General features: G+C 37.7%; 1 protein-coding gene across 7 annotated transcripts in view; it reads left to right on the top strand.

The window, feature by feature from the left end:
• The first annotated feature begins 215 nt into the window (after positions 1-215).
• DPH6 (diphthamine biosynthesis 6) overlaps positions 216-20059 on the top strand; it is a 465669-nt gene continuing 445825 nt past the window's right edge. For 6 of the 7 annotated variants that reach the window (XM_032623457.1, XM_032623458.1, XM_032623459.1 and 3 more), the window contains exons 1-3: positions 216-279; positions 3486-3580; positions 15875-16068. In XM_032623457.1, coding sequence (XP_032479348.1) covers positions 239-279; positions 3486-3580; positions 15875-16068 — 330 coding nt within the window. In that variant the 5' untranslated portion in view covers positions 216-238. The remainder of the gene's footprint in view (positions 280-3485; positions 3581-15874; positions 16069-20059) is intronic. The other variant, XM_032623461.1, reaches the window with a different exon arrangement.

Raw genomic sequence — 20059 nt, forward strand, 5'->3', positions numbered from 1 at the left:
CCAGGCAGCTTCAGTGCCCTCACTTAGGTGGTTAGGCCGCGCCTAAACAGCGTTCTTTTCCGAGCCGGGACCTCCGTGCCTCAGGGACTAGGCGCCAAGGTGGCGCGTACTCCTCGTCCAGGTGCCCCGTGGGCGGCCGCAGAGGCCGTAGCACCGGTCGCCTGACAGGCGGCGGAACGAACACCCGGGCGAGGACCTGCGCACGTCACGGAGGCGTCGGCCCGCGCCCGCCGCACGCATGCGCACTGCGCCCAGCATGAGGGTCGCGGCTCTGATCAGGTAACCGCCCCGGTGCCGCCTTCCTCCTCCCTTCCTGCTTCCAGTCCCTTTCTGCTGAGTGGCGGGAGCTGCCGCCGCCGCCGAACTGACGGTGTCCCTGCAGAAGCCGTGTATCTGGAGCTCGGCGGCTCCTCCCGGTAGCAGGAAGAGGCGGAGCCTTCGGGCTACTGCGCGGCCTGGCTGGTCCCCGGTCCCGGGCTGGCGCTCCTCCTTTCTCTCCGTCGCCGCCTCCCTGGTCTTCTGGGCCCCAAACTTGGGTTCAGATTGGTTTCACTTTAAAACTACTTATGTCTGGGTCTCACCGCCCGAGGGCTGGTTAAGTTACTCCGACCCGACTCGGGGTCGGATTCTCAAAAACTGTAATGGGCTGTGAAGTTTGAGGGGCACTGCTTGACGCCACTTACTGAGTCTCTCCCACCCTTTTCTCTCATTTTTCATCCTCTTTTATAGTTCCCTTCAGTCTTTCTGCCGGTCCTCCGGCCCTGCCTGGTTCCCTAGGTTGTTACCAGCCCCGCCCCCTCCCGCAAAAGACCACCTCTCCCTCGCCTGCCGTCCCATTAGTGACTGGACTGTTTATGGCATAGATGTGTTTTACTTTGGTGCTCAAGGAGAGAGATGGAATTATCCTGTTTTATCTTAGATCCAGTTGCCATTGCTTTGAACACTCATGATTGCTTTTAGAAAAGTGACCTTACGGTAACACACTCCATATTCCAAAAGGAGTTTGAAATTTAATAACCCATCATGTTTTTAGGTGTCTAAATTAAGTCCTATGACGACCAAAGATTGGTCAGCTTAAATGTCTCCATACTCAATCTGTAAACTGAAGCAAAAGGGAAAAATCAACAAAATGCAAAAGGGAGTTCAGACTACTTGAACATTTGTTTGATGAGTTTTGGATCTGTATAGAGTGAGATGAATAGAGGGCAACCATGCGAAGCCCATTGAAGATTTCATGAAAGTTTTTGTTCGGTGACCTACGAAATTAATACTGGCTGACAATAGTGTGACCTATTAAGGACTCGATATAACATCTTTTACTTCAATGCCATTGTTAGGATATTGGACTATAATGCCAAAATAATTTTTTTCCAATGAATTTCTTCTGTAAACAATGTGATTATTTGATCTAGATAAGTAAGAACAAAAAGCAGTCCAAGGAAATGAGTAATTCATATCCACATGCAGTTTACCAAAGTTTAACCATTAAAGTGAGACACTTAAGTCTCAGAAATGTTGAAGGGAAGGAGAGAAGATTGGTATAATCCATTACACTAGATATTCTGTAATGTGCATATGTTACTTTTATAATAACCAAATTACTTTTAAAAAAGGCAATGTTGGAAAATCGTTGGTAAAATGTAAGATCTGTGTAAATGTTGGAAGACATAAGTAGGAGTACAGAACATAATATGTACATACAAATATGAATGCATACATAATACATATATACATTTGTATGCATATACACTTGAATGTATTTGGATTTAAACTTAATACAGTGAATCTGCTTGCAATAAATATATTTAGTGTGTGCACTAAGAGATGGGATATGTGTGTGTGTTCTAGGGAATAAGTGAAACCAAGGTTCTTACATTATCTTTAGACCATGAAGAGCATATTTTCCTAATACACAAAAGATTGCATCATTGAATTTTACAGTTGAATGACACCTTGAGGATTAGTTAGACCATTCTCTAATTTTATAATGAAGCATGTGAACCCAAGCACGTTGAGTAACTTAGTTTGGTATTCCAGAATTGGGAACTGAAATTCTGATCTTGTGAAGGATGTCTTCCCTAACATATGCTGATGTACTTTGTGATGTTCTAAGAAGTGAGTAAGGTACTCAGCATTTTCCAAACTTAATTTGACCTTTAAAACCTTTTGTTCTTAGAGTATTTGTCGGACACTAGTGTTCCACAGAACACAATTTGGGAAATACTATTTTTAAATCATGTTTGAAATCTTAGCATATTTTAAAATAAAAGGACAAGTTCTGATTGTGGATGTATACCCTTTAATCTTTAATATTCTAAATATTCTAAAGAATTAGATCATCTTGTCCTGGGGAAATAAAACAGGTTCAATAGGAGAAGCTGTGAAAGTGGTACTTGGGGGAAACATCAGAAGCTGAGGGGAGAGAGCATGATGTGTAACTTCACTTTGCCCCTTGCAATCTCCCTCCCCTTGAGAAGTTCTGGAATGACAGTTGTTACTGATCAGAATTTGGTAGAGGCTGACAAATGCTGGGAACTAAAATAAAAGGCAAAAGGGCCAACTTCTAGGATAATCAGTCTCTTGGTTTCTTTGCTTATAAATAGGTCTAAACATTATCTGGGGGTACGTTTGCAGATTTTAGCAGAGATTAGAATGAAGGGAAACAGGAATAAAATGAAGAGAGACAAAGATAAAGGAAGAAACATGCAAGAGAGTACTAAACAAATAGTATAAAGGTTGCCATTCAACCTTGTTATAGATGAATGACTTTTGGTCTTGAATAAGTGATTTGCTAGGTAGGTAGATTTGGTACCAGAATTTAGAATTTCCTGTCAATCTGTTTATTAGATTTATGACTCAGGCCTTGTCCTGCCATCATATGTAGTGATGGCTGAAAGAAGAAGTACTGATAGTACTGCTGTTTAACTTTATCAGTGTAATTCAGCATTTTGCTTTCAACCTCTACAGAATTTGAACCCACCAAGTACATCAAACTTTGTCATTTGATTGCATCTCAGATCTTTAATTTGATCCTTTAATTGGTGATGGTGACCGTTGTTAGAGTTCTTAAAGTGGAACAGAACATGTTTTTTTCTGCTTTCTCATAGAAAATTTCATCTGAGAAGTATATATAATAGTTTAACTGAAATGTAAAATTAAATCATATTTTATTTGCAAAACACTTTATATTAAGCAAAGCCACTATCACAAACCAAAGAGTTGCCATTTTTTGTTTAGCATAGTCTTTGTTATAATGGCATATAATTTCATAAGCCCTTGTGAGTAGCAGCCTTAGATAATCAGATTCGTTTGATCAGTTGTGTATGCTATGGAAATTACATGTGTTTTTTGCATTCTAATGTAAAATAGTCCCTCAAATATTCTGAAAAGCTGAAAAAATGTGTTCTATTTCTATAATGAGTCTATGTCAGATAATGGTCAGTAACCTGATATTTGCCTCATCTATTTCTTTCTTTATTTTTTAGTGGTGGGAAGGACAGCTGTTATAATATGATGCAGTGCATTGCTGCTGGGCATCAGATTGTTGCTTTAGCAAATCTAAGACCACCTGAAAACCAAGGTAAGTGTATAACTATCAGAAAATTCTCTAAATGACTGAAACTCCAACCTCATAATCGCATTCTATTGTATGCAGTATGCAAACAATAAAAGGAACTCATATATCTTTAGCACTGGTTATCTGCTATGTTCTATGCTAAGTGTTTTCAATTACATATCCTTTACTCCTCGTAAGAACTAGAAAGTTTTATTAGACAAAGATACTGAAGCTTAGAGTTTTATAAATTTGTCCAAGGTGAAATAGCTAGGATAAACTTGCAGAGCTGAGACTTGAATCCTCTTACTTCAGAGTGCACTGCTGTTCCACTACAACACTTTTCCAAGTGTTGTTGGCAATGCACAGCTAAATAAGATACAGCTTCTTGGAGCTTGGGAAGTAAGACATATATTAATAAATGATAATATATGAATTTTGTTATTAAAAGCATCTAGTTTAGCCACCTTAGATGTAAGCTAAATGTGTGAGACTTGAGAGAGCCGTAGAGCAATGTATTTCTACTTTTTATTTGTCTGTGGTAATAAGGACATCTACAAATAATCCATAGACCTTATTTTAGCTACTTTTTTTGGTTTTTCTCCAATGAAATTTCCCCATTTAGAACTGTTTTTTTCTCTGTGTCCATGTCAGTGTCCAGATTTCCTCTTTTAATAAGGACACCAATCATACTGGGTAAAGGCCTTACCCTAATGACCTCATCTTAACTAATTACATCTGCAATGACCCTATTCCCAAGTAAGGTCACATTTTGAGGTATTAGATGTTAGGACTTTAACACAAGAATTTGGGAGCGACACAATTCAAACAGCAACAATATCTTTTTTTAATTGAGATATAATTGATGTATAACACTGTATTCATTTTAGGTATATAACATAATGATTTGGTGTATATATATATATATATGGTGAAATGATTACCACAATAAGTTTACTTAACATCCATCACCACACATAATTATAATTTTTTTTTCCCAATCAGACTTTTAAAAAAAGAAAAATATTCACTGATTTGCTTTTTATACTCTTTTATTATACTCATACAACCATAGATATTAACTGCTAAAATGTAAGAGGGCGAGATTAACACTTGTCTAACTCTATTACTACTTTTATAGTAAGATCTTTTTATCATCCCCTTTACTCAACTTCTTTCAAGATTCCATGCTTTTGCTCTACTATTATTTTAGGGTGAATTATTAGTGAAAACCCTAATTATAGTTCCTGGCATGAAGTAGGCACCCACTAAATTTAGTTGAATCTGGATTTAGCACTAAATATTTCCTTCCTTCCTCCCTTCCTTCCTGCCTTCCTTCCTCCCTCCCTCCCTCCCTTCCTTCTTCCTTCCTTCCTTCCTTTCTTCCTCAGTGCTGCCAGTATATTGAATTTTTGTTTTTATATCATTTTACAGTTGTTTTCTATTTATTTTGTCTTTTTCTTTTTTTTTTCTTTATGCCCAAATAGGTTGTTTGTAAGCTTCTTGAGAGGAGAGGTCGTATCTTTTGTGTTCCTTTAATTGTTCCTCAGCACTTGGGACAGCTCTGTGCCTCTGATAAGCATTCACTCAAGGTTTATTGATGGACAAATGAATAATGAACTAACTAGAATTAGCTCTGCAAGAGCAAGCAGTTATTTCAGTCAGATATTTGCATTTTCTTTCCTTCTCTGATTAAGACCCAAGTAATGCTGGAAGTGAAGTAGGGAAGATAGAGATTAGAAATATTTTATAGGAAGAAATAGAACAGGTCCTGTGGAGGTCCTGTAGAGGGTCAGGGATAAACATACACTTTAGGATTTTGTACTGGGCTTCTGATGATTAATGATAATAGCTTTTTCAATGTGATATGTTTAGAAAATAACCTCCTATTTCTGACTTTAAATAATAAAGAGAAAATTCTTTGACTAAGGGTGAGTGGGAACTACACTATAACTTCTATATTATAAAAGAAGAAGCAGAATTTCCTTGCAGGTTGTGTTCTGTTACCAAAGGAAAGAATTTTCTTATCCCTTGTGGCCAGTCAGGCAAGTGAGTTTTTTAAGCTTTCTATCTTTAGAGGTGTTGGTATTTAAAAAGCAGATTGTATTATATAATATATAATACGTACATGATATATTTTCATTCCCTGGAGTTTCTATCTTCAGCTTTTCTATATGAATTATTACAGTTACCTTGTACTGAATCATTAACGTACAGAGCTTCCTTTACTTACAGTATGGTTATGTGAAATACATAAGTTGAAAATATCCTGTCAAAAATTCATTTAATACACCTAACCTACTGATCATCATAGCTTAGTCTAGCCTACCTTAACTGTGCTTAGAACTACCACTGGGCAAAATCATCTAACACAAAGCGTATTTTATAATAACGTGTTGAATATCTTATGTAGTTTATTGAATTCTGTAGTGTGTGGAAGTGAAAAAACAATGGTTTATGGGTTACAGAATGGTTCTAAGTGTATTGGTTGTTAAACCCTTGTGATCGTGTGACTGACTGGGGGCTGTGGCTCTCTGCTGGGCATCACACAGGGTATCGACCACATATCACTAGCCTGGGAAAAGATGAGAATTCAAAAGTCCGAAGTACAGTTTTTACTGAATGCGTATAGCTTTGTACCATCATAAAGTTGAAAAATCCTACATTTAACCATTTAACCAAAAATCCTAACAGTTAACCAAGTAAGGACTGTCTTTATAACCTTCCATGTGCTCGGGGTTCACTAGCAGAGTGGTAAGATGACATGCAAAGTATATGTTTAAATTACGCCTCATGTGGAATGGAGCTATTTATTTAGAATATTGTTAGAAAAAATTTAGTAGTAAATGGAATTGGAATATTACAAAGTAAAAGCTGGAAAAAATCAGCTGCAACTCTCATTGTAATGGAAGAGAATAGATGGCTGTGGGTTGGTAGATGGAGAGGGTTTAGCTAATCGTGATTTAAAGTCAGCAGGAAGTTGGTGATTATTGAATGAATCATTGACTTTTTCCCCCAACCACGTAAAAGGAATCTTAATGAGGAATGACTGGTAGAGATGACTCCAGTACAAAGTTGGTTAAAGTAAATTCACAGCACTGAGTTTTCAGTGGGTAGTCTGGAAAAGACTTTATCCCCATCAATGGGGATAAATGTGAACTTGTCATAAAATTCACAAAGCCACCTCTTTAAATTTGTAGTAGGAACTTTTGTGGCTTATTAATTGAGGTGCTTCAGGCAACAGTGGAGCCTTTTGGTTTTATTTGCTCTCATACTATTGTTGCTATGTAGCTTCCATTAATAAAAGTTATATTGTGGTTGGGACTAAATGGAGCCTTAAAGGAAAATTGTCTTCTAGGTTTTTGAAGTCAGTAAAGTGTTTTAATTATTAGGCCAACATCAGGAAGTTTCTTGCTAAGTAGCTCAAAGTTATTTAAATATAATAATTCGACTGTATTAATTGCCTTTAAAACTAATACATTTAAAGATCTAGTTTAAACTTGAGATGAAGGTAATCTGAAAGGTTTTTAGGTAACTTTGGCTATATCTCTCCTTCCTACTGGGACCAGGACTAGACAGATTTATAATAATAATGTGAGTACATGGAAACCATTCTGTTCTGTGGGTTCAGAAATCTAGTGAGCCAAAATCTGATAGCATATGATGGCAGTTTTGATTATTGAAGGGCCCTTACAATATCATTTTTCATGCCTTTTGATAGAATTCTTTCACATTCAGTGGAAATCCTAGACCTGCTTGGCATATATGCATGTGGAAACATATATGTCAAACATTGTTTTGTAACTTCTTGAAAACGTAATAATGTATTGTGAACATTTTCCCTGTCATTAAGTAGTATTCTACCATAGCATTTTCTAGATATTGTCTTTGGAACACAAATACCCTATGAAAATATAAGTGTTCTGTGGATAGGTAACTTTGAGAGATAATTCATACACTCTCCCCTTGTTAGAGCACCTTAAAGCAGATTAGCCTAGGAAGAACTGCAGTTAAAACACCTGTTTAATATGGTTTATCCTCATTTTTTATAAATTGATTTGACCACAGAGTCCTTTTTTTTCATCCAATACCTATTAATATCTCACGGAATTTCTATTCTGCAGAACATACTTTAGAAAATACTCCTCTTCAAAATTATATTAATGGCTGCATAGTATTTTATTATGTGAATATACTATAATTTTAATCTGTTATAAACAATGCTGTGATGAACATCTTTGCAAATAATCTTTGTGTATATTCATGATTCTTTTTTCTAAAAAAAGTGTTAAGAAATCAGAAAGCATATTCCAATATATTTCTAAGCTTATTTATATCACCAAGAAGTCTGATGTGACTCATCTGTTTTGAATATTTTACTCATATTGATATTTTTGGAATCTTGTGACAACCAGTGATTGTGTTACTTATTAGCTTAAGTTATGTTTCTATACACATTTGTAACTGCTCTAACAATACTGAATTTATATATGTTTATATGTTTTATTGAAGTAAGAATATAGAATATATCAAGAGCATCTAAATCTTTTTCTTACAAATATTTGTCACTTATTAACTATGTTTTTTTTTTACATCTTTATTGGAGTATAATTGCTTTACAATGGTGTGTTAGTTTCTGCTTTATAACAAAGTGAATCAGTTATACATATACATATGTTCCCATATCTCTTCCCTCTTGCATCACCCTCCCTCCAACCCTCCTTATCCTACCTCTCTAGGTGGTCACAAAGCACCGAGCTGATCTCCCTGTGCTATGCGGCTGCTTCCCACTAGCTATCTATTTTACATCTGGTAGTGTATATATGTCCATGCCACTCTCTCGCTTTGTCACAGCTTACCATTCCCCCTCCCCATATCCTCAAGTCCATTCTCTAGTAGGTCTGTGTTTTTATTCCCATCTTACCCCGAGGTTCTTCATGACATTTTTTTTTCTTAGATTCCATATACGTGTGTTAGCATACGGTACTTGTCTTTCTCTTTCTGACTTACTTTGCTCTGTATGACAGACTCTAAGTCCATCCACCTCACTACAAATAACTCGATTTTGTTTCTTTTTAAGGCTCAGTAATATTCCGTTGTATATATGTGCCATATCTTCTTTATCCATTCATCTGATGATGGACACGTAGGTTGTTTCCATCTCTTGGCTGTTGTAAATAGAGCTGCAGTGAACATTTTGGTACATGACTCTTTTTGAATTATGGTTTTCTCAGGGTATATACCCAGTAGTGGGATTGCTGGGTCATATGGTAGTTCTATTTGTAGTTTTTTAAGGAATCTCCATACTGTTCTCCACAGTGGCTGAACCAATTCACATTCCCACCAGCAGTGCAAGAGTGTTCCCTTTTCTCCACACCCTCTCCAGCATTTATTGTTTCTAGATTTTTTGATGATGGCCATTCTGACTGGTGTGAGATGATATCTCATTGTAGTTTTGATTTGCATTTCTCTAATGATTAATGATGTTGAGCATTCTTTCATGTGTTTGTTGGCAATCTGTATATCTTCTTTGGAGAAATGTCTATTTAGGTCTTCTGCCCATTTTTGGATTGGGTTGTTTGTTCTTTTGTTATTGAGCTGCATGAGCTGCTTGTAAATCTTGGAGGTTAATCCTTTGTCAGTTGCTTCATTTGCAAATATTTTCTCCCATTCTGAGGGTTGTCTTTTGGTCTTGTTTATGGTTTCCTTTGCTGTGCAAAAGCTTTGAAGTTTCATTAGGTCCCATTTGTTTATGTTTTTATTTCCATTTCTCTAGGAGGCGGGTCAAAAAGGATCTTGCTGTGATTTATGTCATAGAGTGTTCTGCCTATGTTTTCCTCTAAGAGTTTGATAGTTTCTGGCCGTACAGTTAGGTCTTTAATCCATTTTGAGTTTATTTTTGTGTATGGTGTTAGGGAGTGTTCTAATCTCATTCTTTTACATGTACCTGTCCAGTTTTCCCAGCACCACTTATTGAAGAGGCTGTCCTTTCTCCACTGTACATTCCTGCCTCCTTTATCTAAGATGAGGTGACCATATGTGCATGGGTTTATCTCTGGGCTTTCTATCCTTTTCCATTGACCTATCTTTCTGTTTTTGTGCCAGTACCATACTGTCTTGACTACTGTGGCTTTGTAGTATAGTCTGAAGTCAGGAAGCCTGATTCCTCCAGCTCCGTTTTTCGTTCTCAAGATTGGTTTGGCTGTTCAGGGTCTTTTGTGTTTCCATACAAATTGTGAAATTTTTTGTTCCAGTTCTGTGAAAAATACCACTGGTAGTTTGATAGGGATTGCATTGAATCTGTAGATTGCTTTGGGTAGTAGAGTCATTTTCACAATGTTGATTCTTCCAATCCAAGGACATGGTATATCTCTCCATCTATTTGTATCATCTTTAATTTCTTTCATCAGTGTCTTATAATTTTCTGCATACAGGTCTTTTGCCTCCTTAGGTAGGTTTATTCCTAGATATTTTATTCTTTTTGTTGCAATGGTAAATGGGAGTGTTTTCTTGATTTCACTTTCAGATTTTTCATCATTAGTGTATAAGAATGCCAGAGATTTCTGTGCATTAATTTTGTATCCTGCTACTTTACCAAATTCACTGATGAGCTCTAGTAGTTTTCTGGTAGCATCTTTAGGATTCTCTATGTATAGTATCATGTCACCTGCAAACAGTGACAGCTTTACTTCTTTTCCAATTTGGATTCCTTTTATTTCCTTTTTTCCTCTGATTGCTGTGGCTAAAACTTCCAAAACTATGTTGAATAAGAGTGGTGAGAGTGGGCAACCTTGTCTTGTTTCTGATCTTAGTGGAAATGCTTTCAGTTTTTCACCATTGAGGATGATGTTGGCTGTGGGTTTGTCACATATGGCCTTTATTATGTTGAGGAAAGTTCCCTCTATGCCTACTTTCTGCAGGGTTTTTATCATAAATGGGTGTTGAATTTTGTCGAAAGTTTTCTCTGCATTTATTGAGATGATCATATGCTTTTTCTCCTTCAGTTTGTTAATATGGTGTATCACGTTGATTGATTTGCGTATATTGAAGAATCCTTGCATTCCTGGAATAAACCCCACTTGATCATGGTGTATGATCCGTTTAGTTTGCTGTTGGATTCTGTTTGCTAATATTTTGTTGAGGATTTTTGCATCTATGTTCATCAGTGATATTGGCCTGTAGTTTTCTTTCTTTGCCACATCCTTGTCTGGTTTTGGTATCAGGGTGATGGTGGCCTCGTAGAATGAGTTTGGGAGTGTTCCTCCCTCTGCTGTATTTTCGAAGAGTTTGAGAAGGATGTTAGTTCTTCTCTAAATGTTTGATAGAATTCACCTGTGAAGTCATCTGGCCTTGGGCTTTTGTTTTTTGGAAGATTTTTAATCACAGTTTCAGTACTTGTGATTGGTCTGTTCATATTTTCTATTTTTTCCTGATTCACTCTTGGCAGGTTGTGCATTTCTAAGAATTTGTCCATTTCTTTCAGGTTGTCTATTATATTGGCATAGACTTGCTTGTAGTAATCTCTCATGATCTTTTGTATTTGTGCATTGTCAGTTGTTACTTCTCCTTTTTCATTTCTAATTCTATTGATTTGAGTCTTCTCCCTTTTATCTTTTTTTTTTTTTTTTTTTTGGCAGTACACCGGCCTCTCACTGTTTTGGCCTCTCCCATTGTGGAGCAGAGGCTCAGTGGCATGACTCACGGGCCCAGCCGCTCTGTGGCATGTGGGATCTTCCCGGCCCGGGGCACAAACCCACATCCCCTGCATCAGCAGGTGGACTCTCAACCACTGTGCCACCAGGGAAGCCCCTCCCTTTTTTTCTTAATGAGTCTGGCTAATGGTTTATCAATTTTGGTTATCTTCTCAAAGAACCAGCTTTTAGTTTTATTGATCTTTGCTATTGTTTCCTTCATTTCTTTTTCATTTATTTCTGATCTGATCTTTATGATTTCTTTCCTTCTGCTAACTTTGGGGTTTTTTTGTTCTTCTTTCTCTAATTGCTTTAGGTGCAAGGTTAGGTTGTTTATTCTAGGTGTTTCCTGTTTCTTAAGGTAGGACTGTGTTGCTATAAACTTCCCTCTTAGAACTGCTTTTGCTGCATCCCATAGGTTTTGGGTTGTCGTGTCTCCATTGTCATTTTTTTCTAGGTATTTTTTGTTTTCCTCTTTGATTTCTTCAGTGATCACTTCGTTATTAAGTAGTGTATTGTTTAGCCTCCATGTGTTTGTATTTTTTACAGATCTTTTCCTGTAATATCTAGTCTCATAGCGTTGTAGTCGGAAAAGATACTTGATACAATTTCAATTTTCTTAAGTTTACCAAGGCTTGATATGTGATCCAAAATATGATCTATCTTGGAGAATGTTCCATGAGCACTTGAGAAAAATGTGTTCTGTTGTTTTTGGATGGAATGTCCTATAAATATCAATTAAGTCAATCTTGTTTAATGTATCATTTAAAGCTTGTGTTTCCTTATTTATTTTCATTTTGGGTGATCTGTGCATTTGTGAAAGTGGGGTGTTAAAGTCCCCTACTATGAATGTGTGACTGTGGATTTCCCCTTTTTTGGCTGTTAGTATTTGCCTTATGTATTGAGGTGCTCCTATGTTGGGTGCATAAATATTTACAATTGTTATATCTTCTTCTTGGATCGATCCCTTGATCATTATGTAGTGTCCTTCTTTGTCTCTTGTAATAGTCTTTATTTTAAAGTCTATTTTGTCTGATATGAGAATTGCTACTCCAGCTTTCTGTTGGTTTCCATTTGCATGGAATATCTTGTTCCATTCCCTTACTTTCAGTCTGTACGTGTCTGTAGGTCTGAAGTGGGTCTCTTGTAGACAGCATATATATGGGTCTTGTTTTTGTATCCATTCAGCCAGTCTGTGTCTTTTGGTGGGAGCATTTAATCCATTTACAATTAAGGTAATTATTGATATGTATGTTCCTATTCCCATTTTCTTAATTGTTTGGGGTTCGTTATTGTAGGTCTTTTCCTTCTCTTGTGTTTCTTGCCTAGAGAAGTTGCTTTAGCATTTTTTGTAAAGCTGGTTTGGTGGTGCTGAACTCTCTCAGCTCTTGCTTGTCTGTAAAGGTTTTAATTTCTCCATCAAATCTGAATGAGATCCTTGCTGGGTAGAGTAATCTTGGTTGTAGGTTTTTAACCTTCATCACTTTAAATATGTCCTGCCACTCCCTTCTGGCTTGCAGAGTTTCTGCTGAAAGATCAGCTGTTAACCTTATGGGGATTCCCTTGTGTGTTATTTGTTGTTTTTCCCTTGCTGCTTTTAATATGTTTTCTTTGTATTTAATTTTTGACAGCTTGATTAATATGTGTCTTGGTGTGTTTCTCCTTGGATTTATCCTGTATGGGACTCTCTGTGCTTCCTGGACTTGATTAACTATTTCCTTTCCCATATTAGGGAAGTTTTCAACTATAATCTCTTCAAATATTTTCTCAGTCCCTTTCTTTTTCTCTTCTTCTTCTGGAACCCCTATAATTCGAATGTTGGTGCTTTTAATGTTGTCCCAGAGGTCTCTGAGACTGTCCTCAGTCCTTTTCATTCTTTTTTTTTTATTCTTTATTCTGCTCTGCAGTAGTTATTTCCACTATTTTATCTTCCAGGTCACTTATCATTTCTTCTGCCTCAGTTATTCTGCTATTGATCCCATCTAGAGTATTGTTAATTTCATTTATTGTGTTGTTGATCATTGTTTGTTTCATCTTTAGTTCTTCTAGGTCCTTGTTAAATGTTTCTTGCATTTTCTCTATTCTATTTCCAAGATTTTGGATCATCTTTACTATCATTATTCTGAATTCTTTTTCAGGTAGACTGCCTATTTCCTCTTCATTTGTTAGGTCTGGTGGGTTTTCGTCTTGCTCCTTCATCTGCTGTGTGTTTTTCTGTCTTCTCATTTTGCTTATCTTACTGTGTTTGTGGTCTCCTTTTTGCAGGCTGCAGGTTTGTAGTTCCTGTTGTTTTTGCTGTCTGTCCCCAGTGGCTAAAGTTAGTTCAGTGGGTTATGTACGCTTCCTGGTGGAGGGGACTAGTGCCTGTGTTCTGGTGGATGAGGCTGGATCTTGTCTTTCTGGTGGGGAGGTCCACGTCTGGTGGTGTGTTTTGGGGTGTCTGTGGACTTATTATGATTTTAGGCAGCCTCTCTGCTAATGCATGGGGTTGTGTTCCTGTCTTGCTAGTTGTTTGGCATAGGATGTCCAGCACTGTAGCTTGCTGGTCGTTGAGTGAAGCTGGGTGCTGGTGTTGAGATGGAGATCTCTGGGAGATTTTGGCCATTTGATATTATGTGGAGCTGGGAGGTCTCTTGTGGACCAGTGTCCTGAAGTTGTGTCTCCCACCTCAGAGGCACAACACTGACTCCTGGCAGCAGCACCAAGACCCTTTCATCCACACGGCTCAGAATAAAAGGGAGCAAAAGTAGAAAGAAAATAAGAAAGAAAGAAAGAAAGAGGATCTAATAAAATAAAATAAAATAAAATAAAAAAATTTATTAAAATAAAAAATAATTATTAAGAAAAGAATTTTTTTAAAAGAAAAAAAAAAAAAAACGGATGGATAGAACCGTAGGACAAATGGTGGAAGCAAAGCTATACAGGCAAAATCTCACACAGAAGCATATACATACACACCCAGAAAAAGAGGAAAAGGGGAAAAAGTAATAAATCTTGCTCTCAAAGTCCACCTCCTTAATTTGGGATGATTCGTTGTCTATTCATGGATGCAGGGTACATCAAGTTGATTGTGGAGCTTTAATCTGCTGCTTCTGAGGCTGCTGGGAGAGATTTCCCTTTCTCTTCTTTGTTCTCACAGCTCCCAGGGGCTCAGCTTTGGATTTGGCCCTGCCTCTGCATGTAGGTTGGCGCAGGGCATGTGTTCTTCGCTCAGACATGACGGGATTAAAGGAGCAGCTGCTTCCGGGGCTCTGGCTCACTCAGGCCGGGGGGCAGGGAGGGGTGCGGATGCGGCGTGAGCCTGCGGCGGCAGAGGCCAGCGGGACGTTGCACCAGCCTGAGGCGCACTGTGCGTTCTCCCGGGGAAGTTGTCCCTGGATCACGGGACCCTGGCAGTGGCGGGCTGCACAGGCTCCCTGGAAGGGAGGTGTGGATAGTGACCTGTGCTGGCACACAGGTTTCTTGGTGGCGGCAGCAGTAGCCTTAGCGTCTCATGCCCGTCTTTGGGGTCCGCGCTGTTAGCCGCAGCTCGCGCCCATCTCTGGAGCTCTTTGAAGCAGCGCTCTTAATCCCCTCTCCAAGCACACCAGGAAACAAAGAGGGAAGAAAAAGTCTCTTGCCTCTTCGGCAGGTCCAGACTTTTCCCCGGACTCCCTCCCGGCTAGCCGTGGTGTACTAACCTCCTGCAGGCTGTGTTCATGCTGCAAACGCCAGTGCTCTCCCTGCTCTCTGACTGAAGCCAGAGCCTCAGCTCCCAGCCCCGCCCTCCCCGGCGGGTGAGCAGACAAGCCTCTCGAGCTGTTTCGTGCTGGTTGTCACCGATCCGCTGTGCGGGAATCTCTCCGCTTTGCTCACCTCTTTGCCCTCCGCACCCCTGTTGCTGTGCTCTCCTCCACGGCTTCGAAGCTTAGCCCCCTCCGCCACCCACAGTCTCCGCCCGCGAAGGGGCTTCCTAGTGTGTGGAAACCTTTCCTCCTTCACAGCTCCCTCCCACTGGTGCAGGTCCCGTCTCTATTCTTTTGTCTCTGTTTTTCCTTTTTTCTTTTGCCCTACCCATGTACGTGGGCAGTTTCTTGCCTTTTGGGAGGTCTGAGATCTTCTGCCAGAGTTCAGTAGGTGTTCTGTAGGAGTTGTTCCATGTGTAGATGTATTTCTGGTGTATCTGTGGGGAGGAAGGTGATCTCCGCGTCTTACTCTTCCACCATCTTCCCCCTCTCCTAAGTACGTATTTAATTAAGAGTTTCTTCTACAACTCTAGGTGACTTCATGAATAACTTTGAATGATTTGAACATATATTTATGTAATAAAATCTTTAATCGAATAAACTATTCAAAATTTGCTTTATACATTATTCTTCTCTTTAAACGTTCTATATATAGTTTCAAAAATTTATGTGCACTTATATTTCTAATTGCAGTAGAAATGACCAGAGCTGATGTGAACTGGATGCAGCTTGAACAAATGTGCAACTCTTATATATTTTATTTCATTTAATAACTGAAGAGAGATATAGTGTAGTAAGCTTTTAAATTGTGCTGACTGCTCTCCAAGCAGTAAAACTTCGGTGGACTTTCAAATCCACTTTCTTTCACTGTGTTTGACTGATTATTTCCACTTTAATTGTTGCAGTGGGGTCAGATGAACTGGATAGCTACATGTATCAGACAGTGGGTCATCACGCCATTGATTTGTATGCAGAAGCCATGGCTCTTCCCCTCTATCGCCGCACCATAAGAGGAAAGAGCATGGATACAGGACGAGTGTACACCAAATGTGAAGGTGATGAGGTTGAAGATCTTTATGAGCTTTTGAAACTTGTTAAGGTATGCAGTGACTACTTACCTTTACTGAATTTAGTGTGTAATTTAGTAAATTACATTAACTGAATTATTTAGTAATAAATAATTTACAACTGCTAGTAGCCCAACTGTCCTTTGAAAGGATATTTTGTCTTTTTGGTTAGAAAACTATTACTATGCCTTTATATTACATAGTATTTAAAAATAGAACTTTTGGTGTAGTCTGGCACCCATAACTATCAAATGATATTTAATTAAGTTCTCCTTAGGATTTTGGAGCTGATGACCTTTCAGTCATGTTTTTAGCAAGTACTTTTTGAATGCCTACTATGTGCTTGTTATATATAGTTCTAGGCACTGAGAATAGGGCAATGAACAGATCAAACTAAGTCCTGTTTTGTTGGAGCTTACTTTCCAGTAGAAGGAGTCAGACAATAAGCAAACAAATTATATGCTTGGTGGTGAAGAGTTCTATGAAGAAGTATGAAGCAGAGTCAAGGTGATCACGAGTGATGGCAGGGTGTGGTTAAGCAAGACCTTTCTGATATGGTGAAATTCAAATAGACCTAAAGAAAGGGAGAGACTGAGCCTTACTTTAAGTTAGTAAGAGGTATGAATTAAATACTTAAGTCCCTATATATAAGAGTTTGGCAGTCAATGTGCATTCATTATTAATTTCTCTAGACAGAAAATTTAGGAGAGAAAGTATGGGACTCATATATCTAGTAAGTACTATACTTAGTAAATGTTAATTAATAGAGATCCTTTTATATTAAGCAGTTATCTTTTATCTTTTCATTCTCATTGATAGTCAATTACTTAAAAGAGAAACTGGTAGGGAAAACACTTAGAATTGTTACATAATTTACTGTCTAGTTATGGATGGCATAAGAAGTAGATACTTTTCAGAGGAAATCACAGGGACCTGATTTCTTCCCTCTGGGGATGTACATGCTAATAACAACTATTTTGATTATCAAACAAAGGGGAAGGCATAAAAGAAGTTTTCACTTCTTCCCATGTGCACAACTAAAACCTTGACAGCATTCACTTTGAGGTGTGAAATACTGAGCGCAAATTTTGCATTTTCAAAATTTCTTTCTCAGGGTACAGAGAAACTGTGTATTAAGTTTTTAGCATAAACCAATATTATAGAATGGTGGGACTCAACACTAGAGGTAATTGGATTGCTTAAAAATCCCTGGTAACTGATAACTTTGGAGAAACTACATGATAATAACAGGCTTCCGAGAAAGGGAAAGATAATAAATTACTAATCAATTTAATTAAAAATGGGCTGATTAGTAGTAATTAAGAAGAAATTTCCCTTTCAATCCATGCTGTCTTTGGAGAAATGGATGCTTTGCCATTATCTTTATAGTAACCATCAGTTATGACATAAATTAATGCTAATGTTAAATCTTGACAACTTCTGCTTTGGAAGTTCATACATTATGATTATAAGTATAGCTGAAAGAGATGTTATCAGGTTGTCAGGGACTAAATAGTTCCTTCTTTTCCTGTGCAAAAATATTAATTTTACTATAGGATACTTTAAGGACATAAATATTGGAAATATATTGCTTTTATGGAAGAGATTGTATAACCAGCCTTTTATAGTTAAATCCATTTATAAAACACGGTGCAAAGATTCCAATAGAGGTCTTACATATTCTAATGAATAATTGAGTAATTATGGAAAAAACGAATTGAGAGGAGCTATAATTCTTCAAGTTAGACTTCACTTGTTCTAAGGAAAAGATGGAATTGCATTTTTTTAATCCTTTGAATATTAATGAAGAATTGAAAGCATTTAGATTCATTTTCATTTTAAGCATTCATTTATAACAGGTTGCAGTTTTGTGACTTTCATATGTATGTCAGTCTTTTGTTTTTGTAAAACTCTTTTTCCCCCCCAAATATTAGAGCTAATTTTTGAGTAGGAGGTACTTGTTTTTGCAAAGAGTTTAATTGACTAATTGCTGAAAATAAGTAGAAAGACTTGGAAGAATTTACAGAATTAAAAGTTTCCTAACTATTTTCTAGAAGTCATGAAAACTAATAGAAATACAATAAGCCTTTATGTCTCATAGATTGTCAGGTGATTATGACAGGTGTATATATATATATATATATATATATATATTTATATCAAGCTGTTTTCAAAATATCTGGTTATCATATAGCTAGTCTTTTATTCTTTAGAATTTCTTCAATATTAAAATGTCATTTTGGTTCTCATCTGGATTAGTTTGATATATAGATAACTTGTATTATTTCCTGAAAATATAGTAATTTTCAAATTGTGTGGGTGTTTTCCTTTTAATTCAGATAAAGCAATGAAAGAGTTACTGAAGGATACATCTAAACATCATATCTCTATGGAGAATATGTTTAGGGATCATGTATTCTTTCTTTCTCCACCTGTTGGGAACCACTTCCTACTAGATCTCATATCGCCCTCTTTCTTGGTTTATTCCCTAATTTCAGTGGAATCCATCATTGAGACTTCCTTAGAGAAATTACTTTCAAATCCTTGTGTTTTGAAAATGTTCTTATTCTGCCCTCATATTTGATTGATAAATTGGTTGAATTTAATATTTTAGAATGAAGGTTATTTTTCCTCAAATCATTGAAGGCATTGCTCCATTGTCCCCTAGCATTTTGCCAGTGAGAAGTTGGATGCTAATATGATATTTGTTCCTTTTTAGCTGACTGTTTTTTAAAATTGATTAATTAATTTATTTTTGTCTGCGTTGTGTCTTCGTTGCTGCACGCAGGTTTTCTTTAGTTGCGTCGAGCAAGGGCTACTCTTCATTGTGGTACACGGGCTTCTCATTGTGGTGGCTTCTCCTGTTGCAGAGCACAGGCTCTAGGCATGCGGGCTTCAGTAGTTGTGGCACGGGGGCTCAATAGTTGTGGCGCACAGGCTCAGTTGCTCTGCGGCACGTGAGTTCTTCCCGGACCAGAACTCGAACCTGTGTCTCCTGCATTGGCAGGTGGATTCTTAACCACTGCACCACCAGGGAAGCCCCAGCTGACTTGTTTTTCTTCTCTGTTATCTTTTATGATTGTGTCTTTATGTTTGACATGCTGAAATGTCACAACAGTGCACTGGAAATTGAAGGTTGTTTCCCCTGTATCCCTTCTGCAACTTCCTGTTGAGTAGCAGCATATCTCTGTCGTCTTTCTCTTAATGATGGTTTAGGGTGGCATTAATGCAGGTGAAAGCCAGTCACAACACGGCATTCTGGCTGTAGCCATTAGGTCAGGGATGGTTTTGTTAACCTGTATTGTACCAAATAGAATGAAGCCTAAGATGATGGATTGTTGGCAGAAGATAAGGTATTTCTCCTGTGCAGAGGGATGTGTGGATATAAGACCTAGAACTGTTGTGGCTTTTTTTGGGGGGTGGCAGGGAAGAGAATATGCTGTCAAATATGACACACAAAACATGGCAGAGTCAATAGAATTGCAGTGTGAGGATGGCTCTGCAAAATGCTCTTCCATTATTTGTTTGATGATTTACCCCCCTTGACTTTCTTTATTCCCTTTTGCTGGTACCCTCACTGGTCAGACTTTAAATCTCCCAGATTGAATTTTCATGTCTCTTGTCTTTTCTCACATACTTTCCATCTCTGTATCTTTTTGTTGTACATTCTGTGAGGTTTCCACTTTAAATGCCCTGCTTTCTTGTTGAAATTTTCTTTTTATTTTAGCAATCATATTTTCAGTAGCCAAGAACTTGTTTATTGGTTGTTCCTTTTTTAATAACAATCTGTTTTTTCTTCTATAGATATAACGTCCCTACATCCATTTTAAAATACAGATTAGAGATTTAAACATTATCTTTCATTCCCTAAAATATTCATGTTTTCTTTGGGTTTTTTTTTCTCATATTTCTTTCTCTTTCATGTTGTAGGCTTTCCTCAAATGTCTCGGTTGCTTGTTCATATCTAAGCATAAGGCAAGAGGAAAGCTGACTGTGAACGCTTTTGACATTAGAGTTTTTCCA

This window comes from Phocoena sinus, chromosome 2 (assembly GCF_008692025.1).
Source record: "Phocoena sinus isolate mPhoSin1 chromosome 2, mPhoSin1.pri, whole genome shotgun sequence".
Lineage (NCBI taxonomy): Eukaryota > Metazoa > Chordata > Mammalia > Artiodactyla > Phocoenidae > Phocoena > Phocoena sinus.